Source organism: Aquarana catesbeiana, linkage group LG10 (assembly GCF_042186555.1).
Source record: "Aquarana catesbeiana isolate 2022-GZ linkage group LG10, ASM4218655v1, whole genome shotgun sequence".
Taxonomy (NCBI): domain Eukaryota; kingdom Metazoa; phylum Chordata; class Amphibia; order Anura; family Ranidae; genus Aquarana; species Aquarana catesbeiana.
In genome coordinates this window covers 125,729,657-125,756,761 of record NC_133333.1, presented here as the reverse complement: position 1 = coordinate 125,756,761, position 27,105 = coordinate 125,729,657, and the positions used below count along the sequence as shown (strand labels likewise).

The window sequence follows — 27,105 nt, the reverse complement described above, 5'->3', positions numbered from 1 at the left end:
GATCTGTGAAGAAAGGATATCCCCCCCGAGATCATCCAAGACATCTAGCCATGGTTGCCATATTTTAGTGAATTTCATAGGGCATGCCCTACTCTTATATATCAATTTGAATTTGGGGAGGACCCCATGAACAGTGCGAAAGAAGGCGTGGGCTGAAAGGGCGCCCACATCCTTCCAATGCAGTAAGATGGTTTTACATGCATAAAATAACAGTATACGTAACAAAGTCCTGGCGTGTGTATGAGGGACATAGTCATTAAGAATTCCTAAAAGTCCAAATTCTGGAGGGTTTTGCTGCAGAGGTTGTGGAGAAAGGCAAAATGAGAAAACATACAATTTTGACTAAAACCAGCCATACATGTATTGAAATATGGCTGGTTCAGCAGGGAGGGCTGGGCTAAATTTTGATCCATATATGAGCAAGGGGGTCTTACAAAAGTCGATCTACCTATCCAATCCCTGTTGGATTTTCACAGCTCGATCAGTGCCTAAGGGCTGTTACAGTAACTGATTGTGGGTGTGGCAACACAGTGGTGATCATGTTTAGGGTTTAAAGGCGGTAGAGCAGGAGCTGACTGCATACCTCCCAACTTTCTGAGATGAGAATGAGGGACACCTATTAGCAAATGTATGCAAGCATGGGACACACCCCCTGTCCCGCCCCACTTAAAAGGAGAATTGTATAAAAAATAACGATTTGTTAAACCCACAAGTACTATTTTATCACTACTATTCCTTTTATATTGGCTTCTGGAATTTACAAATGCAGCAATTTAGAAATCGTATGAAAAGTTTAGTACTATAAAACCCTCTTTGATAGACAAGTAGCACATTTTATATACAACTATATAGATCAACCAAAATGAGGAACAAATGAGGAGGAACGAGGGACAGAGGGACTTTGTTCCAAATGAGGGACAGTCCCTCAAAATCAGGGACAGTTGGGAGTTATGCTGACTATAGCAGGGAGAAAAAGCAACCGTATAAAAGATAATCATAGCAGGCAGGTTTATATACGTGTGTGTGCGTTGAGTGGTATATGGTTGTTTAGCGGGGAGGAACATAGCAACACAACATATGTTCAATGCTGCATGCAAGTAGATTCTATGCTTTGCATCAAAGCAGTTTTGGGGTATTTAAGAAATCCTCTTAGGGGAGAAACAACAGATCAAAACTTGTTCCCCCCACTGCATACATATGGCAGGGGGCAAGGCATACTACAAGTGTGCACAATCTATTAAAACACAGAAATAGAAGAAGGACCAGAAAACATTTGCAATACCTTAGATATGAAAATAAATAGGATTCTTTAATTTAACAAAGAGCAGTAACAATGTGTGATGGACAGAAACCCATAGCGACCGGTAAGATTTTAGTCTTCTACAATGTATAACCCAGTAAGTAAAATATGAATTCTGATTGACTGCTATAGGCTACTTCAATTTTCATATTGCAGTTTGAAAACAATAACACTTTAGACAACAGTTTCACAGTTAACTCCTTAACATTTTAAGGAAGAATATGTAAACATTACAGAAGCACAAACGCCTATTAAGAACAATTCTCTTTATTTTACAGAAATTGCATAGAACTGTAGTTTTCATCAAAAATATCCTTATAGTTCTTTCATATACAGTGTTACATGGACTCCCGAAAAAAGAAAATTTTTACAGTAAGGGATAGATTTACTAAAACATGATTTATGAATCTTTTAAGTTTAGTTCATGGTATGACTAAAAAAAACAAACAAACACCAAGCATAACCTCACTCAATCAGTACAGTTCCCATCTTTTCAAAGGAAAAATTTCTAGAGCTCTCGATTTAGGGCTGCTGGGCTGGTTCACACCTGATGTGAAGAAATGTGCTGAACAAAAGTACTGCGAGTAGTACTTTTTTCAGTGCAGTGCAGTGAGAAGCAATCCACTGCCTCTCACTGCGTAGCCGGCAATTCAACTTTATGTGATGTCTGTGTGACATCTCAATAAAGTTTGTTTAAAAGAAAACAGTGTGATCTGCTCAACTCAAGGCATCATCACTGCAGTGATCTCAGCTGGATTGCACTGCACACCAGCCATTGCTGTAATGTTGACACATGTTAATGAGACCTGCAGCACATTGGAACAATTGTCACTTCTCATAAATGATGATGTGGTAAATCTATCCATCTCAGTTACACTATGGCAAAGCTATATATTTACATAACCATCTTCAGCATTTATGTCAGAACATCATTTTTGGAGCAGTTTGTGTGGCCAGGATCTATAGTTCATATTGGGAATTTATTTTTCCATACAAAACATGAATTCTGACATAACACAGCCGTCAAAGATACACAGAAAACCATTTAATCTCAACCAAGAAACACATCAAAACTGTCTCTAGTTCCTGTATGGAGGTCAACCTAATTCTTACCAGGTCCATATTATGATTTTTGACAAAATGTTCTCTTTATTATTACAAATATTGCAGATGTTGAAATCATAAATGCTCATAAGCATGAAAGACTTTGAAGGAAGACAATGTTCCTCACAATCCAAGGAAACAATACAACAGTCCACTACTAAATTGGGTAACAACATACCAGTTTTTATGATGCCAAAGATTGTAATGTCAGCTTGAAATACGCAGACCCATTGTGGGAGATTTTGTTTTATAATGTGGGTAATCCAGTACCAGGATTTTACTCTTCTTTAAAAAAAAATAGTTTTTGAATCATATGGTCTTAAAAAAAAAAAGACAAAAATAAAACCACACTGGATGTTTTTGTTTTACATTATCTGTCATGGCTCTTTTACTCTGGCTCACTGCTATTTGTAGTCTTTTCCCACAAACTCTCTTCACTTTGTGCTGGAGATCCACCAGATGGGCGTGTTCTGAGACCCTGAAAACGGCGACACTCTGGGCAGACTCGAATATGTGTACATTCTCTGGCAACTAGAGCCGCTTCTTGTGCCAGTCTCTGTGCCAGTGGGTCGGGGCCAGTGCCTCCACACAGTTTACCATTGCTTAGAATGCTAGTATTGCGTCCTCTTTTGTCCTCCGGAACAGCTGATCTGGAGCGTATGATGCCCGCCCGTCTTCGACGTGGCATAAAACTGTCTTTGCAAAGTATAATGCTACTTAACTCTGACATCATTTCTTGACAAACAGAAACCTGCAACAACACAAAAACCAAAAAAATGTTATGAAATAAAGTTTTAATTCTCAATATCTTGTGTTAGAGGCACAAAAATGAATAGTTCTTTTTCACATGTTCAGAAAAGAGTCCAAATCTAACAGGAACATTTTCATGTGACAAGAATTACAAATATTGAAACCTAAGGGAAAATTTAACAGCTTTTGCTTTTTTAAAGTGGTAGAAAACTGCAGCAGTTTAAAAGAAGCAAACAAAAAAAAAAAAAAAAAACCTGTATGACAATTGCATAAGGTTCTAGTATGCATCGCATACTAGCACATTATGAAATACTTATCTTAGAAGGAAGGCCTCAAGCGGGGTGCTGTCACAGCTTGGAGGGCTTCCATCTTCCTCCGGTCTATCTTTCTGGTTCGTGGGCTCCGGCTGTATGAGTGGCCAGAGCCACAATAACGTCACTCCCACGCAAGCTAGCGGGAGCCCTCAGGTCCGGCACAAAGCTCTGAAGGTCCGGCACAGTATGGCAGACCCTCAGAGCGCTTGCGCCGGTGAAGTCACCAGCTGCATCCAGGGTGAATATCGCCTAAACGGTGCACATTTAGGAGATATTCAATTTACTTACAGGAAAGCCTTATTATAGTCTTACCAGAAGGTAAAAATCACAAAGCGGAATTTACTACCACATTAACTATGGAAAAATAAAAAAAGGAATTTATTACGAGTCTATGCAGTTTTTTTTAATTAAACATTAACAGAGATAATATCAACTCAAAAAGTCTTACACACGGGCGGACTTTTCGACCGGACTGGTCCGACGGCCTTTTTTCGACGGACTTTCAACGGACTTTTGACGGACTTCCGACTGACTATTTAATGAACGGACTTGCCTACACACGATCACACCAAAGTTCAACAGATTCGTACGTGATGATGTACACCGGACTAAAATAAGGAAGTTGATAGCCAGTAGCCAATAGCTGCCCTAGCGTCGGTTTTTGTCCGTCGGACTAGCATACAGACGATCGGATTTCTGGGTCCGGTGGAGTTACGACGTAAAGATTTGAAGCATGTTCCAAATCTAAAGTCTGTCAGATTTTGGACTGGAAAAGTCCGCTGAAGGTCCGATGAAGCCCACACACGATCGGATTGTCTGCCGGACTCGGTCCGTCGGACCAGTCCGATAGAAAAGTCCGACCGTGTGTACGCTGCACGAGGCTGCATTCACACCTGGGCGTTTTAAATTGCGGGCAGAATGATCACCCTATGACAAAAAAATTAGGTACCATTGTTTCGTTATGTATATAAAACGCTGTGCTAAAATGACAAATCACACAACACGAATTTCAGATGCCATTCATTTTCATGGCACCTAAAAACGCGGTGCGGCTATGCTGTGGTGGTTGCACGATAAAATTATGCTGCAACGGCAAACCGCATCGTGTGAGGCTTGTCACCCAAAAAAGGATCAGGAGCTTCTTTTGGGCAACAATTGAGGCAGAACCGCACTGCGTGTTTAAGTGCTATTAAAATGAATGGCATCTGAAATTCGTGCTGTGTGATTTGTCATTTTAGCACAGCGTTTTGAAATCATGGGCAGAATCGCAGCGATTCTGCCTCTGTTTCAAAATGCCCAGGTGGGAATACAGCCTTTTATATACATAACGGAACAATTGTACCTAATTATTTTGTCATAGGTTGCCTTCATTACCTAACTACTTGTTGCCTGCCAAAAGTAGTTTTACTGTGGGTACATGCAGGCCAGACAACGTACCTATATGTCTTCAAGTTTAACAGCACACATGTGATTGGACACAGCACAAGTTTGACAGCATATTTCAGCCAATGATTTTGGCTGAAATCAGCTGATCAGCTGTATCCAATCACAGACAGACAGTTTCCATAGGACCAGCAATCTGGCTGTTTCAGGCAAAAAAACAACCAGATCAGAAAGTAAAAGCAGCACATATTACACACATTACATATTGTTAGGCACGCAATTAACCCTTTGATTTCCTCTAGATGTTAACCCCTTCCCAGCCAGTGTCATTTGTACAGTGTCAGTGTACAGTATTATCACTGATCACTGTATTAGTGTCAGTAGCGACGTCAGTGTCAATTAGTGATCCTCCCAGCCTGTGTCTGTTAGCACCAGATTGCCTGCCACCCTATTACAGTCACATAGGTGGTCGCTGATTACCATCATTACAGTATAGCGTCTATACCTGCGTAAATTCCAGTATAATGCAGTGGCGGCTGGTAGGTTCTTCTTTTGAGGGGCAGCAAACAAAGAACCCCCCCCCCGGCGGCATGGCACGGCACTGAAACACCCCCCCAGGCGGTCCGGCACTCACCAGCGGGGCTGTGGTGTCCTCTCCTGGAGTGCGGACAGCGGCGACGGCGGCTCCGGTATCCGCTCCTCCAGCGGCTTCTTCCGCTGTGTGTCTCCTCTTCCGCCAAAGCATTGGGCATTCATTAGGATCGCCTGATGCTTTGGCCAATTGGGAACCAAGTCTCACAGACCTGCCTCCTGACTGGCGGGGAGGAACTTTAGTGTGAAAATAGTGAAAATTTATTCGCTATGGTCACACAACTGGGTGGCCTCATAGAGCCATGCAATGACCTACAGCATATAAAAATGGATTCTGAGCAACAGATAAGTAAGTAGACGGTATGATCTTACTTGAGTGTCTTCAGACTTTCTTATCGTCCACAGGAACTCCAGCATGGCCATGAAGATAGCCACTATTAAACCACAGATTAACACAACAAATATGCCTCCGATATTTTCCATGCCCAAACCTGACAAAACAAGAAACGTATGCCAATATTTCATTACGGTACATTTCACAAACCATCATATACTGTATGTTTATTCTGTACTGGGCTTTGTTGGGTTTGCACATTATATTTCTGCATATTCTGTGAATTATGATAGATGCAAAATATAACAGTATGATCTGCCAAGAATGTGTCATTTATGTAATAATAAACATTCTGTGATGCCTGCACTGCACTGGTCTCATGAAGCTTTAACGCTAGCTTAAAACTGCTCTATGATTTTAATGTTAATACAGACAATACAAGATAGCAAGAGAACAACCATCTTTATATAGAAATACATTTCTCATGACTTACTTCAAATGATCTGGCAACCTTTTACAGCAGCATAGGCCTGCACCCCACTCAGGTGGCTTCTCAGCAAGTCAGTGGGCTGCAGAAAGTCATGCATACATGGCTTCTTCTCTATAGGATCTAGTGGAGAAGCCATCCACTTGCAGGCTTTCTAAAAAGAAAATCCTGAGTATGCGTGTTGCACTATCACCAATCGTTGGCTTCAACTGCTGCATAGGTCGCCAACTCATCTGAGGTAAGTAGTGGAACAAATCTATGGCACAGGAAGGGGGGTCATGGGGACAGTTATCCCAAGCTTGTTTCAAAGGTAAGACTATACAGCATTACCATCACTTAGCTTTTACCTGATTATTAGTAAGGGGGGGAGGGGTAGGGGTTGCTGGGGGCAAAAGGGGAGAAAATTGGTACCTTCAAAGCAAGACAAATGATGCTTCAAATGGATATGTTTGCTTGGTGTGTTTAAAAGTAAAATAATTAATTAAATTAACCGCTTGCTTACTGGGCACTTAAACCCCCCCCTCCCGCCCAGACCAATTTTCAGCTTTCAGCGCTGTCACTTTTTACTTTTTGAACGACGATTGCGCAGTCATACAACACTGTACCCAAATGAAATTTTTATCATTTTTTTCCCACAAATAGAGCTTTGTTTTGGTGGTATGTGATCACCTCTGGATTTTTTATTTTTTGTTAAAAAAAATTAAAAAAAGACTGAAAATTTTGAAAAAAAAAATACAAAACAGTTTTATATTTTGTTATAAAATTTTGCAAACCGGTAATTTTACTCCTTCATTTATGTACTCTGATGAACTAAATATATAGAATAATTCTGCGCTACCCTAAAAAGAGGGACACAGAAGCAGCCAACACGACCAACAAAGTGTAAAATTGCAAAACAACAAAAAAGTGTGGCGCTGAACAATGTCATATACAACTGTAAACAAGTCAATAGACAGTAAGAAGGATCAATTATATCTGCTTAGAGCATGTAGTCCTCATGTGAACATTAAAGATACATAGTCTGTATGGCAATATGTTAAACAGAATATTGAAGAATTATATAGATATCTCGACTAAAAATCCGCTCACTACCACCAAGAGTTGAGGAGGCTTACCAGATGAGGTGGACCCAATGGGGCATACGCCGGATTGGGTCGGACAAAGCTTAGGTGGTGAGTGGCTGTGTATACTCTGAGAAGGATGCGGTCTCGCGGGTTTGTTGTATTCATCCAAATTGGGAGGTGTACATAATCTCCCGAATGTGGGAGGTCATGTAGATCTTAAGGAAGTGATGGGGTGTTCCGTAAGCAAACCCCTCAAGGCAACAATCCATTGATTTCTATGCAGAGCTGCTCCAGTTTTAGAGCCTGTAAAGCATTGCACCGGTGATCAGCAGATCTCTGGTGCCATGCAGGACTCCTGCAGACTATAAGGGTAAGCTGTGTGCCCCTACATCATACAGTCATCTGATCTAGGTCTGCTAACTACAGCTCATTACAAAGCCTGGTGATAGTGTCGGGCAGGACCCCATTGTCGCCACTTTTTCTCATACAGCGCTGTTTTAAACTTTGGATTTACATGTGAGTGTACATCTATTTTATTATAAATAAATACTTTTTGTTTTTTGGATTTACACTATGTGGCCCTTTTTTTCTTTTCCTATCCTTCCACATCAATTTCTGGTCCATGGAATGTTGCCTTGAGGGGTTTGCTTACGGAACACCCCATCACTTCCTTAAGATCTACATGACCTCCCACATTCGGGAGATTACGTACACCTCCCAATTTGGATGAATACAACAAACCCGCGAGACCGCATCCTTCTCGGAGTATACACAGCCACTCACCACCTAAGCTTTGTCCGACCCAATCCGGAGTATGCCCCATTGGGTCCACCTCATCTGGTAAGCCTCCTCAACTCTTGGTGGTAGTGAGCGGATTTTTAGTCGAGATATCTATATAATTCTTCAATATTCTATTTAACATATTGCCATACAGACTATGTATCTTTAATGTTCACATGAGGACTACATGCTCTAAGCAGATATAATTGATCCTTCTTACTGTCTATTGACTTGTTTACAGTTGTATATGACATTGTTCAGCGCCACACTTTTTTGTTGATGTACTCTGATGAGGCTGCACTGATGGGCACTGATGGTCACCAATAGGCTGCATTGATGGGCACTGATAAGGTGACACAGAGATGGCACTGAAGGGCATTGATAGGTGGCACTGAAGGGCACTAATAGGTTACAGTGATGGGCACTGGTAGGTGGCAGTGATGGGCTTTGGTAGGTGGCAGTGGTGGGCAGCACTGCTAGGTGGCACTGATGAGGCATTGGTTGGCACCACTGGTGGGCATTAGGTGGCATTGATATACACTGGTGGGCACAGATTGGTGGCACTGATATGCACTGTCGGCACTGGCAGGAGGCACTGGCAGGCGGCACTGGTGGGCACAGATGAAGTGGCTGTGCCTCTTCCTCTTCGGGACCGATGTCCCTTACACAGAAGCCGGTGATCAGCTTTTTTTTCTCCTCACGCTGTCAGCATGAGGAGAAAAAAACAATTTCCGATCTTCTGTTTAAATCACGTGATCAGCTGTCATTGGCCGACAGCTGATCACATGGTAATGGGCCGGGATCAATCGAGTCTCACTGACTCTGTGATCACAGTGCATGCCGCGCGCGCCCTGCAGGAGAGGATGTCTATTGACGGCCTCCCGGCAATGTAAGTCTGCACTGTAGCAGTCATTCGGCTATAGCGCAGACGGGAAGCAGTTAAAGCATTTTATCATTCACTGCTTAACAGAAGCGCAAAGCTTTACTATGCAAAAATGAAAGGGATAATTTACTATCAAGACAAAAAGGGAATTTAAATTTTAAAAATTGAAATAACAGATACCTTTTGCTCTGTGGTCTTCTTCTTTTGGACATTTACCTCCATCCCACCATTTCCGCTTTAGGTCTTCCAGACAGTTGTTTTCTTGTAGCTGCAAGATTGCTAGATCAAATTCATCACGGAAAGCAGAGCCTGTAGTAAACACAGATATGTGGCTTAAAGTGTTTTTTTTTTCATTTTTAAAAGAATAGGGGGGTTAAAAGAGACTTCCCTTTAGGTCCTATTTTGAAAACACAAAAGAAAGAGAAAATCTCCTCAAAGTAGAATTTTCATGTTATATAGCTGCCACCAACCGAAAGATTTTCTGTCACCTCTTGCTTTCAAAAAACTGTAAAATATAGGATTTCCCCTTACTTTCTGTCTCAGTGCAATGGTCACCTAAACAAACAGAGAGGTGAATCTCCCCAGTGGGGACACAAAAAGCAATACAAAATTGGTACGGGGTTTAATGGTGCCTCATTTTATCCAAAACTCAAAAAAAAATTTCCTTTAACTTACACATTAATGTAATCATTATTAAATACAACAGGTTATTTAACTTGTTTTCTGATATGTATCCTTGCAGCGAGCAATAGAGCTATTTTCAAAACACAAGAAGAAGCAAATAGAAAAAGACCAATTACTTATTTTGGCATTAGAAGTGTATTATTTGCTGAGAGGGCTAAGATGACCCTAGAAAATCAAAGGTTGCTAGCTATTGATCCATACTTATAAACTGTCATAATTAGCCCATTGACACTGCTATACCGGGATATTGACAATGAGCAAACTCACAAATTGTAAAACATTTATCAAGTCCACGCTTCATCAGTCCATTCTGCTTTTGCACAGCAGCAAAGTTCAACATTGTGTCCTTAGCCATTAAACAGTCTTGCAGCCATCTTACACTAGCACATGGAATGCTTGCAATGAAACAAACAAAGAAGAAAGCACACGGATCTGGTGTAGCATAAAACACATCCAATTCCTACATCTTGTCTTTATTGACTTCTTCATTTTTTTTGTCTTAATTATGTAGCACTGCCCAGGGCCGTTTTTAAGGCAGGGCAAAAGGGGCAGCTGCCCAGGGCCCTGTCATTGTTGTGGGGCCCAAAGCAGCTGCTTCATACTTGCCAACTATCCTGGTTTAAATTCCCTCGTCCCTTGAGGTTTTAGTCCCGTGCTGTGTGCCAATATCTCAGTGTGAAGTGCTGCTACTAATGCTGCCCAGCTCTGCCCTATTGTTGTGTACAGATGACTCACCTGCAGACCCTGTGTTTACAAGTAAATTACCGGCATTCATATGTAAATAGCGGCGGCATTCATATGTAAATAGAGGTGGCATTAATATGTATATCATGCTCCTCTGAGGTCATATCCACAGTAATCTCTAGCAGCCAATCAACAAGCAGAAATCATGTGCTATAACCTCTAGCAACTAATCAGTGAGCTGTAATGTGTGTTGTAACCTCTAGCAACCAGTCACTGAGCGGTAACGATACACTGTAACCTCTGGCAACCAATCGCAATTGCTGCCTGATCTGATTCAGTAAATTGATTTTGAGTCCAGCTGCTATTTATTGTATGTCTCAGAGCAGGTGGGGAGCGAAACTCTATGGGGGGGCCCCAAGAAAAGTTTTGCCCATGGTCCAATCAATATTCAAGATGGCCCTGGCACTGCCGCTGGTTGAATCAGTACCCCACTGGTTGCCCTGACCCTGCAAGTCCTCTGCCACCTCTGACACCCTGGGTTCAGACATTTTCAGTAACAATGATGAAAAAGACACACTACCAATAATCTTTGTTTACTGATATGATAAAGGCATTTAAAAGGTGAACAACATAAACTTTCTATAGAAATACTTCGAGTAAAATGTCACTGGTGGCAAAACAGCTACAGCAGTGAATAATGTCAGACAATCGAAAATAAAGAACAATTAGACATTGGCAGCCCTTAAGTAAACATATGTGGCCTACGTGAACAGGCAGAAGAAGGGCAGGGGAATTACTTTTTAGCTATGTCAGACCCCTCCCTTCTGTACATCAACCCACAGGCACAAACATAGTTGCCAACATTGTAAAAATTATAGGGACACTTTGTAGCCTGAGTCTTGTTATAATTAGGGGGCGGGCATTCATTTTAAGGCGTGGCATAAAAGGAAAATGTCGCGGTTTAAACTAAGTAGTGGGCGTGGCTTAATGGAGGTGTGGTCCGAGTCTGAGATAAAGGAGGGATGGAGGGAGGGAGAAAGAAAGAAAGCAAGCAAGCAAAAAAGAAAAGAGGGATGGACGGACAGCAGGCCCAGATCCTACACCACAACAGAAATATGTGTATGCCAAAAAGTTTAACAATCAGCAGATAAAAATACTCCAAACACCTGGTGTTAGCGCTTCAATCATCCCGGCACCATAGTTGTTATGGTGTCAGGATGACTGAAGCGCATTATTTCTATTATTACATTGTAATATAAAATGAAATAGTTCAACTTACCATAATGCAGAATCAGTGGGAACCCTGAGTATGTCACTTGTCACGTTGCCTGCCACCAGATGCCATCAGGCCTCCCCAGTGGAGTGCCTCCTTACATCAGGCCTCCCCAGCGGAGTGCCTCCTTACATCAGGCCTCCCCACCGGAGTGCCTCCTTACATCAGGCCTCCCCAGCGGAGTGCCTCCTTACATCAGGCCTCCCCTCGGAGTGCCTCCTTACATCAGGCCTCCCCAGCGGAGTGCCTCCTTACATCAGGCCTCCCCAGCAGAGTGCCTCCTTACATCAGGCGTCCCCAGGCAGCGGAGTGCCTCCTTAGATCAAGTGTCCCCAGTGCAGTAGAGTCCCTTGGCTCTGCCTCTCACAGACCGGTGTTGTGCCAACATCGGTTTCCCCCAGAAAACCTGTTTCGGCTGGCTCTCGGTGGAGATTGGAACTCCGCCCCTCCTGTCTACTGCACTCCAGCTCTTACTAATCTCCGCCCCTCCAGCCCTCTGCACTGCAGCTCCTCCCACTCTCCATCGCAATGTTATTCGGCCGTCTACCGCCCCCGTCCCTTTGTGCACCCCGGTTTTCATGGGGAAAACTGTCTCAGTACAACACCATGAAAACAGGGGGAGCGGATGGGGGCGATAGATGGCCGAATACCATTGCGAGGGAGAGTTGAAGGAGCTGCAGTGTAGATGGCTGGAGGGGCGGAGTTCGGATCTGAGCTGAGAGCTAGCGGAAAACAGGAAAGATCTTGCGGCGGTGGCGGCGGACATATTTTTGGAGCCAGAAGCAGCTCTGATGCCAAAAACAGTCTTGATTTCCCGGGACAAAAGTAAAATCCTGGGATTTTAATCGGGATGGCCTCCGATCAGGACGAGGGTCCCAAAATTGGGATTGTCCTGGGAAAATCGGGACTGTTGGCAAGTATACACAAAGTGTCATAACATTCAGCAAACTGTTTTAAGTTGTGGAATTTAACCTGCTCCCTCAAAAATTTATAGGCAAATTCAGGCTCTATGAGTGCAGCCAAAGAAATCCCTTATAATGGGGGGGGGAAAGTTAGGTGTAGTCCTGTGTTAAAGAGACAAAATCCTTTGATCGTCAGCTAGCACTTAAGAGAGTTGTATTAGAAGAAATCCTGAATGGTAGAGCAACTCGCCGTGGCCCACCCGGATCAGCTGCAACATGATTTAGAGCAGAAACGGCCTCCAGGCTGCCGCTGGACAGTGCTGTCCGCAGATTCCCCAAGTATATACGCGTGATGACTCTTCTTGCACAGGCCGCGACTTGGCTGCAGCACTTGCAGACACAGAGTCCCTGCTTGCAGATCCAGGCCAGGGTCCCAAGAGAGCAATCCAGGCCTAGGCCAGCCCCTATATATGCTCTCCCAGCAGTCGGTTCTTCTTTCCCAGCCGTCTGGTAGTTGTAGTTCCAAACAGTTCAACTAAAAGGGAAATCCCAGCAGTCTGAACTACATGTCCCAAGATGCTTAGCTTTGCTTAGTCACTACATTCAAGATATGACAGCACAGAGTCCAGGCTCAACACTAGAGGGAAACAGCTCCACAACAGTATGGCTACACAATGTCTCCTGATTGCAGGCACAGATAGCCGGCTCCTGGCTACATCTAGTTCATTATATTATGGGGTTCTATTATTATTTTTATTGTTTAATATAGTCTTGTCCATCAATGTTTTATAGACCAGATCAAACTGAAAATGGTGTGAGCCCTAATTGCTGGTACTGCATCCTATAAATATATAATTAGCTCATATAAGAAAGGGAGAGTGGGAAAAAGGGAGTGAGAAAAAGGCAGACTTAAGGTACCCAAGGGTTACAAATGTATTGAATAAAAGTACAGAGATTTTTATTGTTCACTATATTATAAAAATATCATTATAAAAATGACATCCATACAAAGAGCCTCCTTCATATGCATGTCACGGTCCTATGCATATCTAGGGTAAACATGCATAGTAGGGAGGCTCCCTACATGGCTTTATTTTTTTTACAATGATATTTTTATGATATGGTGAACAATAAAAATCTTGACTGCTTTGAAGCATAGGCTCATTTATGACTAACTAATAAACCAGTACCTTGCCCCCCAAAAAGACACGGAAGCTGATTAAGTTTGAAATAGGGCAAGGCGACAGCTTTATTGAACCTTGCAAAAGTAACAACTTTCCAAACGTACCAAATAACAATGCCAGTCATAGTTATACTGTAAGCACCCATAAAACATAAACTCACATAGTCTAAGAGGCCTGTCCTTACCATCAGTGCCAGACAGGCATTAGACTGACTCCAAAATTTAACTTGAGGACATAGCCCATAAAGTGATATCAATTGCTGGCAAGGTCAAAACTGCTAATAAAGCTGTGAAAAAACACCACTATGGGTGGGGGTGGTCAACTCTTGTGACAGCTGAATCTCCTCAGAGCAGTAGGACATGCCCCAGCATAGCCTTTTCCTAGAGTTCAAGCTCCACCCAGTCACCTCAGGTTTTTGTAGCCAATCCTAAGGGAGCTACTTAGCTTCCCTTTTAGGTTCACGCCCATAGCAATGCCATGTTTCCAGCAGTCAAGGCTCCCTTTCCCTAAAGGAGGTTCAAGGGGCCTTCATACTTTTATTCAACACTTTGTAATCCTTGGGTACCTTAAAAGTCCACCTAGGTCTCCCTTTTTCGCACTCCCCCCCCCCCCCCCTCTTGCTTTCTTATACAGGTAATACTTGAAAAATTAGAATATCGTGCAAAAGTTAATTTATTTCACTAATGCAACTTAAAAGGTGAAACTAATATACGAGATAGACTCATTACATGCACAGCAAGATGATTTGTCATAATTGTGATAATTATGGCTTACAGCTCATGAAAACCCCAAATCCACAATCTCAGAAAATTAGAATATTGTGAAAAGGTGCAATATTCTAAGCTCAAAGTGTTCCACTCTAATCAGCTAATTAAGCCATAACACCTGCAAGGGGTTCTTGAGCCTTTAAATGGTCTCTCAGTGTGGTTCAATAGGAATCACAATCATGGGAAAGACTGCTGACCTGACAGTTGTGCAGAAAACCATCATTGACATCCTCCATAAGGAGGGAAAGCCTCAAAAAGGTAATTGCAAAAGAAGTTGGATGTTCCCAAAGTGCTGTATCAAAGCACATTAATAGAAAGTTATGTGGAAGGGAAAAAAGTGTTGAAGAAAAAGGGGCACAAGCAGCAGAAAAAGGCCATTCAAAAGTGTTGTGGACCTTCACAAGGAGTGAGGCTGGAGTCAGTGCATCAAGAACCACCACACATAAGGATCCTGGACATGGGCTTAAAATGTCGTATTCCTCGTCAAGCCACTCCTGAACAACAAACAACGTCAGAAGCGTCTTACCTGGGCTAAAGAAAAACAGACCTCGTCTGTTGTTCAGTGGTCCAAAGTTCTCTTTTCTGATGAGTGCAAATTTTGCATCTCATTTGGAAACCAAGGACCCAGAGTATAGAGGAAGAATGGAGAGGCACACACTGCAAGATGCTTGAAGTCCAGTGTGAAGTTTCCACAGTCTGTGTTGATTTGGGGAGCCATGTCATCTGCTGGTGTTGGTCCACTGTGCTTCATTAAGTCCAGGGTCAACGCAGCCATCTACCAGGAGATTTTGGAGCACTTCATGCTTCCTTCCACAGACAAGCTCTATGGGGATGTTGACTTCATTTTCCATCAGGACTTGGCACCAGCCCACACTGCCAAAAGCAGTAAAACCTGGTTCAGTGACCGTGGGATTACTGTACTTGATTGGCCAGCAAACTCACCTGACCTGAACCCCATAAAGAATCTATGGGGCATTGCCAAGAGAAAGATGAGAGACATGAGACTGAATAATACAGAAGAGCTGAAGGCCGCTATTGAAGCATCCTGGTCTTCCATAACACCTCAGCAGTGCCACAGGCTGGTAACTTCCATACCACGCCGCATTGAGGCAGTAATTGCTGCAAAAGGGGCCCAAACCAAGTACTAAGTACATATGCATGCTTATACTTTTCAGAGGTCCGATATTGTTCTATGTACAATCCTTGTTTTATTGATTGCATGTAATATTCTAATTTTCTGAGATTGTGGATTTGGGGTTTTTATTAGCTGTAAGCCATAACCATCACAATTATGACAAATCACGGCTTGAACTATCTTGCTTTGCATGTAATGAGTTTATTTCATATATTAGTTTTCACCTTTTAAGTTGCATTAGGGAAATAAATGAACTTTTTACATGTATATATGTTTATGGTAATGTAGTAATAAACCTGAATAATTGTACCACTATCTTGTTCTGGTGTTTAGCTTACTATTGTGCTCCCACCCAGTGCTCAAGAGGTTAACAAGGTTGCCCCTTCTAAGTGTTCACTGATCCTTATAAAAAGTCTTGTAAGCCATTCACCTTTTAGGCTTGAGTAAGGTGGACCTGTCACTGAAAGTTGTCGCCTAGCAACTACCTATACAGGAAGCAGTCCGAAACTGTGCCAGATTTCAGCTGCTGCTACAGTGAAGTTCAGGTGTGGAATACACAGACAAAACTCTGGCGTGAAGCACTCTTCTGGTCCTTCTGAAATAAAGAAGTGGAGAATGGGACTGTCACTGTGCAGAGCTGCTGTCCCTGGTTACTGCATTCTCCCCCAAGCTGTGTGCAAAGCATGAGAGTGCAATACATATTATACGAAATACAGTGTGGTTATGCTGCACCAAATCAGTGTGCTTTCTTCTTTGTTTTATGTTTAAAACTCACAAAATAACCTTTAAACAAGTTGCCAAAACCTGTGGGTTTTTTTTTTTTTATTTAAAATCATTTCTTTTATTAATAGTATTACAAAATGAATAATTTAAAATCAGAAATGGTACATGTTTTGGCAGTTTTTTGTATGGAGTTTACTTTTTAAAGTGGAACTAAAATCTCCTATTCTTTTCAGCCAAGGAAGCTGCCATCTTAGCCTCGGTTTGATCTGTAACTGCCATGATGCTGCAATTGTGATCAGTTATGACACCAGCCATTTTATTGTTTGACAAGTTGGTTGACAGCACAAGCAAATATGACAGGCCTCTTGCACATGATACTGCTGTTTGAGCATCTACTTTTTCAGACCTTCTTTTTTGGATGTATATGCGCATATTTACGTGTATATGTTTTCCCGCGCACTTGCGCATAAACGAAAAACGTATTCTTGCGTTCTCATTCTGCACAATATGTAAATGGACATTTGCACGCATTTGCGTGTATGAGGTATACATTACTGACCAAAAAAGCATATTTTTCTATTTTTTTTTTTACTGAAGAATGCACGGTACTTGTTTACACACCTGTGTGCAAAGGGACATTACAATTAATGGGCTGTATTTTGGCTCAGAAAAAAAAAATAAAAAAGAGCTGTACTGAGCTTTTTCAAGCTGCAGTGTGCAAGAGGCCTTAGCATTTCCAGGCATGTTGGGAATTTAACTGTTTTTTGAAACTGTTAAATTGATGGGTTTAGTTACGCTTTTAGTTTAGCCACTTTAGGACTGGTCGCCTTTCCATTGTACTGTGGATGGGCAGTTCCTATAGACACAGCGACCTACCTGTACATCTAGGTTGCTGCCTTCTTTCGGGTTCAGGGTGCATTCTCGCAATCACCCCCACATTGCGCGCCGACTCTCACTGTGATTAGACACAGCGGGATTTTTTCAGCAGGTCCCTGCCAATGATTCATGGCGGGGACCTGCTGGTTGGCTGTGTCCAATCACAGCCCAGAGCCCTGTATTGACAAACAGCACAGAGGGGTTGGCTTTTAGTAAAAAGCAGCACATAATACATACACATTAACACTTGTTAGGCACCCACCTAACCCCTTGATTACCCCGAGATGTTAACCTCTACCCAGCCAGTGTAATTAGTACAGTGACAGTGTATAGTATTATCACTGATCACTGCATTGGTGTTACTGGTGATGTTAGTGTCAGTCAGTTCCCACCCAGCGTCAGTCTTTCACCACACTATCACAGCCCCACTTTAAGTCGCTGATCACTGCAATTACTAGCAAAAAATAAACAAATAAAAATTCCAGTATATATACCATAGTTTATAGACGCTATAACTTTTCCACAAACCAATTAAAATACACTTATTGGGATCTTTTTCTGAGATAAGGAAAATAGTTGCAAAAGGAACATAAAAGTAGAGATGCTGTATATTTGGCTTATTAAACATTAAACATCGAAGGCTGGTCATAAATGACCCACTTTTTTTTCGATCAGCTACTGGTCTGATTGAAAAAAAAGACAAATGGATTGCCCCATCCACACATGCAAGGTGGATGGAGGAATCCTCTTGAATACCCTGATCAAAATACAATGATCAGTTGCTGATCTAGAAATATGGTTATATCAACCTCTGGTGGGCAGCAGCAGCCACACATGGATCGAAATTCCGCCGGTCCTTGCTGAACCAGCTTAAACCTATGTACAAACTACACTATTCCATATAACCATTTCAATTGTAACTTGCATCAACGTCTTGTGCCAAAAGGTCTTTCTTTGCCATCTCAAAAAACTGGGAAATATATATAAACTCACTGCTGCCCATACCTAAAGGCATTCCAATGCCATAGCCCTTTGTGTCAAGCAGACCTCCAACCTGAGTGAGGTTACAGTTGCGTTGACGATAGTACTCATTCATAGTGGATTCCAGAAGGAAGGCATAGTTTGAGTTCAGCACTCTGGCAATCCCTTCTTCAGTACTCTTGACAAACACGCTGGGCTGTTTTGAATGCATGTAATTCCACATTCGTTGATAGGTCTGGTATCTAGAATTCTAATAATTAACAACACAACATTATCACATATTATGTTATTATTAGTGATTGAACAGCTATAACAATATATGCTTGTGCTTTGACAATGTATTTGTATATATTTTTAACTGAATTCTTGGATCTTTTCTGTTTTGTATATAAATGATAGTAAAATATTACAATATTGTGTACAGATAAAAGAACCTATTTACAGTTCACTGCAAATCAGCTGGATTTAACCTGATCAGGCAAATAGGAACATGCATATATTATAGGGGGAATAACCATTTGCCTTGAATCTCTGAAAAATCATTGCAAAATGTGCTTACCTGTGTTCAATTGATTTAATATGCTGTGGAAGTACTACACTGTATGTAGCAGAATTCAAGGTGATGGGAGAGCCAAGTTGTGTTCATGTTTATTTTATATGTTACATGTACACATTACTGGCTTAAAGTGGAAGTAAAGTCCACTTTTTAACTTCTACCTATAGGTAAACCTACAGTGGGGTTGGAAAGTATTCAGACCCCCTTAAATTTTTCACACTTTGTTATATTGCAGCCATTTGCTAAAATTATTTAAGTTCATTTTTTTTCCTCATTAATGTACACACAGCACCCCATATTGACAGAAAAACACAGAATTGTTGACATTTTTGCAGATTTATTAAAAAAGAAAAACTGAAATATCACATGGTCCTAAGTATTCAGACCCTTTGCTCAGTATTTAGTAGAAGCACCCTTTTGATCTAATACAGCCATGAGTCATTTTGGTAAAGATGCAACAAGTTTCACACCTGGATTTGGGGATCCTCTGCCATTCCTCCTTGCAGATCCTCTCCAGTTCTGTCAGGTTGGATGGTAAACGTTGGTGGACAACCATTTTTAGGTCTCTCCAGAGATGCTCAATTGGGTTTAAGTCAGGGCTCTGACTGGGCCATTCAAGAACAGTCACGGAGTTGTTGTGAAGCCACTCCTTCGTTATTTTAGCTGTGTGCTTAGGGTCATTGTCTTGTTGGAAGGTAAACCTTCGGCCCAGTCTGAGCTCCTGAGCACTCTGGAGAAGGTTTTCGTCCAGGATATCCCTGTACTTGGCCCCATTCATCTTTCCCTTGATTGCAAACAGTCGTCCTGTCCCTGCATCTGAAAAACACCCCCACAGCATGATGCTGCCAGCACCATGCTTCACTGTTGGGACTGTATTGGACAGGTGATGAGCAGTGCCTGGTTTTCTCCAAACATACCACTTAGAATTAAGGCCAAAAAGTTCTATCTTGGTCTCATCAGACCAGAGAATCTTATTTTTCACCATCTTGGAGTCCTTCAGGTATTTTTTTTAGCAAACTCCATGCGGGCTTTCATGTGTCTTGCACTGAGGAGAGGCTTCCGTCGGGCCACTCTGCCATAAAGCCCCGACTGGTGGAGGGCTGCAGTGATGGATGACTTTCTACAACTTTCTCCCATCTCCTGACTGCATCTTTGGAGCTCAGCCACAGTGATCTTTGGGTTCTTCTGTACCTCTCTCACCAAGGCTCATCTCCCCCGACAGCTCAGTTTGGCCGGACGGCCAGCTCAAGGAAGGATTCTGGTCGTCCCAAACGTCTTCCATTTAAGGATTATGGAGGCCACTGTGCTCTTAGGAACCTTAAGTGCAGCAGAAATTTTTTTGTAACCTTGGCCAGAACTGCGCCTTGCCACAATTCTGTCTCTGAGCTCTTCAGGCAGTTCCTTTGACCTCATGATTCTCATTTGCTCTGACATGCACTGTGAGCTGTAAAGTCTTATATAAACAGGTGTGTGGCTTTCCTAATCAAGTCTAATCAGTATAATCAAACACAGCTGGACTCAAATGAAGGTGTAGAACCATCTCAAGGATGATCAGAAGAAATGGACAGCACCTGAATTAAATATATGAGTGTCACAGCAAAAGGTCTGAATACTTAGGACCATGTGATATTTCAGTTTTTCTTTTTTAATAAATCTGCAAAAATGTCAACAATTCTGTGTTTTTCTGTCAATATGGGGTGCTGTGTGTACATTAATGAGGAAAAAAATGAACTTAAATGATTTTAGCAAATGGCTGCAATATAACAAAGAGTGAAAAATTTAAGGGGTTCTGAATACTTTCCGTCCCCACTGTATATAAATATGATATATTATAATAAGGCTTGCCTGTAGGTACAGTGAATATCTCCTAAACTTGCACCGTTTAGGAGACATTCACCTGGGATGCAGCTGGTGACATCACCAGTGCATGTGCTCTGAAGGGACAGCATACCTGTGCAGTACCTTCCAGTGGCAGTGCGTCCATAAGGGCGCACGGGCGCCACCCCCTCTCTCCAGCCACCCCCTCTATCACCAATAGATAGTCATGTATTGCATGAATCTATCCATGGCTGCCGCTGCCACCCCCTGTTCAAGTGCCCAGCCCCTTTTCGGGTGCCAGAATTACAGTGGCAGGGGGTGTTTTTGAAGCACCTGATTAGAGCTCTAATAGGCATTAAAAAAGGTAATACTTAGCGCTCGCAGTTCACCCAGCTGTGTTAGAAAAGCGAATTAATATTCGCTTTCCTAACACTGAACCGCCTCTCCACCAATCAGGTGCTCGGGTCTGTTACCCATCACCTGATTGGCTGAAATGACAGGCACCGTGATTGGACGCCTATCAGGTGTCCAATCATAGGAGAGGATGGGAGGAGAGGATGGGAGAAGACATCGAGGACATGGAGGAGCATGGAGGACACCGCCCGCCGCCATCATCCACTGCCCCACCGAGACAGGGTAAGTGGCGGGCAGACGGTAGGCGGGGGGGCCCAGTGGGAGCGTTCGATGGGCACAGTGGGAGCGTTCGATGGGCACAGCGGTGGCATTTGATGTGCACAGTGAGGCTGCAATTGATGGGCACAGTGAGGCTGCAATTGATGGGCACAGTGAGGCTGCAATTGATTGTTTTTTTTTTCCAGAATTTTTCAGTTTGTTTGCGCCACCCCAAAAATTTTGAGCACTAGCCGCCACTGGTACCTTCAGAGCTCCGTGCCTGGGCTTACGCGTGCATGTGCTGGAGTGATGTTATCGCGGCCCTAACATTTATACAGCCAGAGCACACAAACCCAGAAAGAAGACCAGGTGAAGATGGAAGCGCCATGACAGAGTTGTGCTGGAGGGTTCCATGTGTAGATGAGTCTCTCATAATGTGTTAGTATGCGGTGCGTACTAGTACATTATGACTTAAACCTGCATTTGTTTGTGTTTTTGTGGCAGTTTACTATGGCTTTATATACTGCGGCAGAGCGGCTCTATTGCGCAAAACATACCTGTACGTCATTTTGTGCAATAGATACTGTGGGCACACGCCTGCTGCACTGAGCGTGAGCCAATCATAGAGATCTTCTGTTCTTTGTCAGCAGGAACAGGGATCTCTGTGTTCTTCCCATCAGTCCAGCCCCCACACAGTTAGAAAACACTCCCACTGAAAAGTAAACCCTTTGATTGCCCCTGATGTTAACCCTTTCCCTGTCAGTGTCATTTATACAGTGTCAGTGCATTTTTTTAGCACTGATCACTGTATTGGTGTCACTGGTCCCCAAAAAGTTTCACTTAGTGTCAGATTTGTCCGCCACAATGTCACAGTCCCGCAAAAAAAAAAAAAAAAAAAAAAATTTTGGCACAAACCAATCAATATATGCCAATTGGGAATTTTTTTTACCAAAAATATGTAGAAGAATATATATTGGCCTAAACTGATGAATACATTTGAATTTTTACAATTTTTTTTTGAATATATATTATAGTAGAAAGTAAAAAAGTAAACAATTTCAACATTGTTGTTTTTTTTTGTTTATAGCACAAAAAATAAAAACCGCAGAGGTGATCAAATACTACCAAAAAAAGCTCTATTTGTGGAGCAAAAAGAACATCAATTTTATTTGGGTACAGTGTCGCACAACCGCGCAATTGTCAGTTAAAGTAACGCAGTGCCGTATCACTAAAAAGTGGCCTGGTCATTAAGAGGGTAAAACCTTCCGGGACTGAAGTGGTTAAAGTTTAATTTTATTCAGAAAATTAAGGCTGGCCCCTTGTGCAGGTATAGCTATGTAAAACATTAAAAATAAATGTCTATACTGTTTAAAATCCAGTAATACACAGTCTCAACTACAAGCTGGAAAAAAATTACTGCGCTATCCCCAAAAAAGGCAATGTGTATGACAAAAAAGCTGCAACCATAAATGTGAGACACATCCACTTAATATACAAACCAAAACAGAAAAAGGCTGTGCTGCAATATGTGACATGAAAACAATAAGATGATGTGATCACCCTGTTGGATAAAAAATAATTAAACCTCCATGTATGTGGGGTTCATAATAAAACAGTGATTGCATAACCCACGTAGTTCAAATAAACTTAGTGATAAAGACAATGAACATTTGAAGTCCAAAATGCAGAGTACATGGAGTGAAAAGTTCATAGAGCTAGAAAGTCGTTGCCAAGGAGAGAGTGATAAACGTCCAAATGGTGTATAACATGCGTCTGGATCACCCGGGAATAAGTGGTGACAGAAAGGTTCCTCCTTAGATCTCTTGTCAGGAGATCAAGCGGGCGTGTGGCTGTCAACCCCAGCCTCAGGTATAGACTGTAAATAAATCACTCATAGACCTCTTTGACAGGAATGCTCTATGTGGCAAGTAGACACTCATTCCCCATGTAAACACAAGGGAAAAAAGCTCCCATAGCGTAACAAGTTTAAACAGTTTATTAAAAGTAAATAAAAAAGGAAACACACTCACAATGCTGAAGATGTACTCTGCATTTTGGACTTCAAATGTTCATTGTCTTTATCACTAAGTTTATTTGAACTACGTGGGTTATGCAATCACTGTTTTATTATGAACCCCACATACATGGAGGTTTAATTATTTTTTATCCAACAGGGTGATCACATCATCTTATTGTTTTCATGTCACATATTGCAATACACAGTCTCACCCTGCTCTGCACATGCTCAGTTGCTCTCCATTTTTGGCATTGTGCCAAAAATCTGAGCCAATAGAGGTCAATCTGCTGACAGCCTAAAGATTTACTGCTGCTCAGGGGCTCTGGGATTTAGCAAAATGGCAAGAAGAAACATGAGCAATGCTGGAGGCAACTTACAGCACACACTAATTTTGGTAGCATAATTATTAACCTCCCTGGCGGTAATCCTGAGTGTAGCTCAGGGGTGAATTTACATTACCAAAAGCGGTAACCCTGAGCCACACATGGGATTACATCGCAGGATCCAGGCAAAGTTACTTACCTTGTCCCCTGGATCCTGCGATGTCTCCCTGCCGTGTCTGCAGGCTGTGTACTCCGATTCATCACAGTGTCGGGCTCCGTTCCCTGCGAGCATCGCAACGCACAGGGACGGAGCCGGGCGCCAAATTCAAAAAGTGAAAAACACATAACACATACAGTACACTGTAATCTGTAAGATCCCTAGTGCTTTGTCCAGTGCCCTGCATGCAGTTTTATATTATATATACTGTTATTTCTGCCTGGAAAGTGGAGATTGTCCATAGCAACCAAAAAGTGTCCCTTTACGTCAAAAGTGGTTTTAGACCAACAGCAATAATACATTAGAATCACTTGCAGAATTGTGTGTATAGTGATTCGTGGGGAAAGTTGTCATCAAACACTGAAAGTAATGACAGCGACAATTCTGCAACTGCGCAAATTTCTGTGTTTTTGATTTGATTGCATTATTGAATACATTTTATTATTATTATATTAATATTTGTTATAATTATTTATAGTTATTTATTATTTTATAATTTATGATTTCGTGTTTCAAACTTTATCATACCCGGGATGTCTACTAGACTCTTGTTTGGACAGATTTAATTGAGTTACTCCTAAGAATTACAGGCCTACAATATAAAACGCCAAATTTCTATGCAAAACAATGTACTGCTTTCAGCATCAAAAATCTGGCATGATCATCATACCGCCAGGGAGGTTAATGTAGAATGTATGTTCATTGCTAAGGAACATTTTTTTTATCAAGTGTTTATGGGTAAAGTTCCGCTTTAAGGTCAGTGGTCCTTGAATATCAATGAATTGGCATTTTTCTAGCCCAAGTAATACAACCACTGAGATTGCTAATGCAATTTACAAAGCACTGGTGAGAAATGCTCTGAAAAGATACTTCATGCAGAGTATGATTTATTGGCTATATACAATTGGCCAGTCCTGGTAAAATATTTTTCTAAAAGAGAAAGGCTGGCATAGTCTCTGCAGAAAACAAAGTTAAACATGGCATAATTCTGCAAATGGCATGCACACTTATATATTTGCTGAAATTATCACACTGGGAAAAATTTCACTTTGCACGAAAATTCAGTCTGACATTAATAAACTGTAATATTTTTTCTAGTAATAAATAAATAAAAGGTGAACAGCAATGGCAGTGTATTGTCAGTAATGCTAGGTTACCTATATGGCATTAGGGGTACTATTTAGTATTTCCCTTTAGGTACACTATGATGACAATGTTATAGATGCAGGTAACTTAAAGCTGACGTTTAGTTAAAAAAAACTTTTTTTTTTTATACAGCTTTAGTAACTTTATTTCCCCATATTGAAGTATTCCCAGCATGTGCAGGCTGCTGGATTCTGTAAAAATCTTGATTGTACAGCTGCCCTGTCCTCTTGCTGCTGCTGAACTTCCAGCACTGTGAGGTTGAGAGCTCCAGGTCCCTGGGCTCAGCTGCACTAAAGATGATCTAATGGCCCCTCCTGAATTCTCTTCTACTTAGAAATGTTCCTTCTCTGATCACACTGCCTATGAGATTTGGTTCACACATATGAGGGTTGGGAAACACATGCTAATCGCGCGCATTTTCCGGCCCACAGGAAAAAAAAACGCAATGCCCTATGTGTAGGGGTGCCGTTATTCCTTAATAGCATCCCATGCGCCAGAAAATTCAACGTGTGTTCAGGTTCATAAAACTATATGGTGCAGCCACACCATGTGGTTCCATGCAGGCGCATTTAGAAAGAAAGGTCAGGGACTTTTTCCCCAAATTTCTCACAGGTACGCAAAACGCAGCGCATAGGATCCACACACGCATGGACCTAGCCTGACATGATCTGTATATGGGTAAGGGGAGGGAGGAATCCTAGGACTGATCAGACTCTCTCTATCACAGATTGTGTTACTAGCAGAATACTCAGGGAAATACATTTTCTCAATGCAGGATAGGGCAATACATCAGCAGGCTTGTCCCTGTCGGATCATCCTTAATGCAGCTAAGCCCAAAGACCCAAAGGGAATAGAGAAGCCCTGCAGTGAAGATTTCTACAGATTCCATTAGCCTCCACATCATGGGACATACTTTATGCAGGCAAGTGGTGTAGCTAAAACTGTAACAAATAAAAAATGTATTTTAGCTAAACTACAGCTTCAAGTGGTAACATCTCTATGTCTGGACTTAAAGTGGAGTTCCACCCCCCCAAAAAAAATTAGTAATGTTCATAAAAAAAATTAAGAAAAAACATTTGGCTGTTGCTAGGGGGTCCCTCGTAGTCTGCCTCCTTTGGTGCCTGGGCTCCTGACGTCACTTCCCACGGCGCAGGAAGGGAGATCGCCTCTCCACCCTCCCTCTTGTCAATCATCTGGGACACGTGACCGGTCCCAGATGAATGCGGGGCCAGTGATGGTGCGGCGCGGCTCGCGCATGCGCAGTGGGTGCCTGGCTGTGAAGCCACAGCCGGGCGACCACAGTTGAAATGCCGGCGCCGATGAGCGGAGGGGGGGAGAGCGTGTCCAATTAAAAGTCAGCAGCTGCAGTATTTGTAGCTGCTGACTTTTAATTTTTTTTTCTGTTAAAATGGGAACCCCGCTTTAAAGCTCTGACTAAGCTCTGCTACCTTTCCAAGTGTCATTCTTTTAAATAATTTTTTTAAATGTATTTTGTACTGGATAGAATGAAACAGGAGTGGTGAAACTACACAGGGAGGGCAGCAGAGACCAGATCTATTTTAGGAGATCTGGAAAATGAATTTTGCAATACATTTAAATCAGCATGTAATAAAGTAGTGTAAAGAAGCCATGGTCAAGAAAGCAATTAACAATCCTATATGTAGCTGACCTATTACCGGTAGTTTATAATGTAAAGCTGTTGGCATGATGGGGATAATTACCTGGAAGAAAGTCATGCTAGATCCTCCATGTATGGTACCATATTCAATAGTAGTCTGATCTGCCAAGTCATCCACTGACTCAATGGGTACATCCATTCTCTGCACAGTAAGAAAGGCAGCAAGATTTGCTGTATATGAAGAAATAATTATCAAGGTGAATGTCCACCTGTAACAAAAAAAAAAATTTATCACAATCTTTAATTATTTAATGGTTAGACATTTATATATATACAGTGGGGACGGAAAGTATTCAGACCCCCTTAAATTTTTCACTCTTTGTTATATTACAGCCATTTGCTAAAATCATTTAGGTTCATTTTTTTCCTCATTAATGCACACACAGCACCCCATATTGACAGAAAAACACAGAATTGTTGACATTTTTGCAAATTTATTAAAAAAGAAAAACTGAAATATTACATGGCCCTAAGTATTTAGACCCTTTGCTGTGACACTCATTTATTTAACTCAGGTGCTGTCAATTTCTTCAGATAAT

General features: G+C 41.9%; 1 protein-coding gene across 7 annotated transcripts in view; it reads right to left on the bottom strand.

Moving 5' to 3' along the window:
* Window positions 1–1,435: 1,435 nt before the first annotated feature.
* Window positions 1,436–27,105, bottom strand: part of GRIK4 (glutamate ionotropic receptor kainate type subunit 4) — a 925,106-nt gene continuing 899,436 nt past the window's right edge. For 2 of the 7 annotated variants that reach the window (XM_073602574.1, XM_073602573.1), the window contains 5 exons: window positions 26,610–26,775; window positions 18,224–18,449; window positions 9,171–9,299; window positions 5,815–5,933; window positions 1,436–3,155 (listed from right to left, as the gene is read on the bottom strand). In XM_073602574.1, the coding sequence (XP_073458675.1) occupies window positions 2,793–3,155; window positions 5,815–5,933; window positions 9,171–9,299; window positions 18,224–18,449; window positions 26,610–26,775 (1,003 nt within the window). In that variant the 3' untranslated portion in view covers window positions 1,436–2,792. The remainder of the gene's footprint in view (window positions 3,156–5,814; window positions 5,934–9,170; window positions 9,300–18,223; window positions 18,450–26,609; window positions 26,776–27,105) is intronic. The other 5 variants (XM_073602569.1, XM_073602572.1, XM_073602575.1 and 2 more) reach the window with 4 other exon arrangements.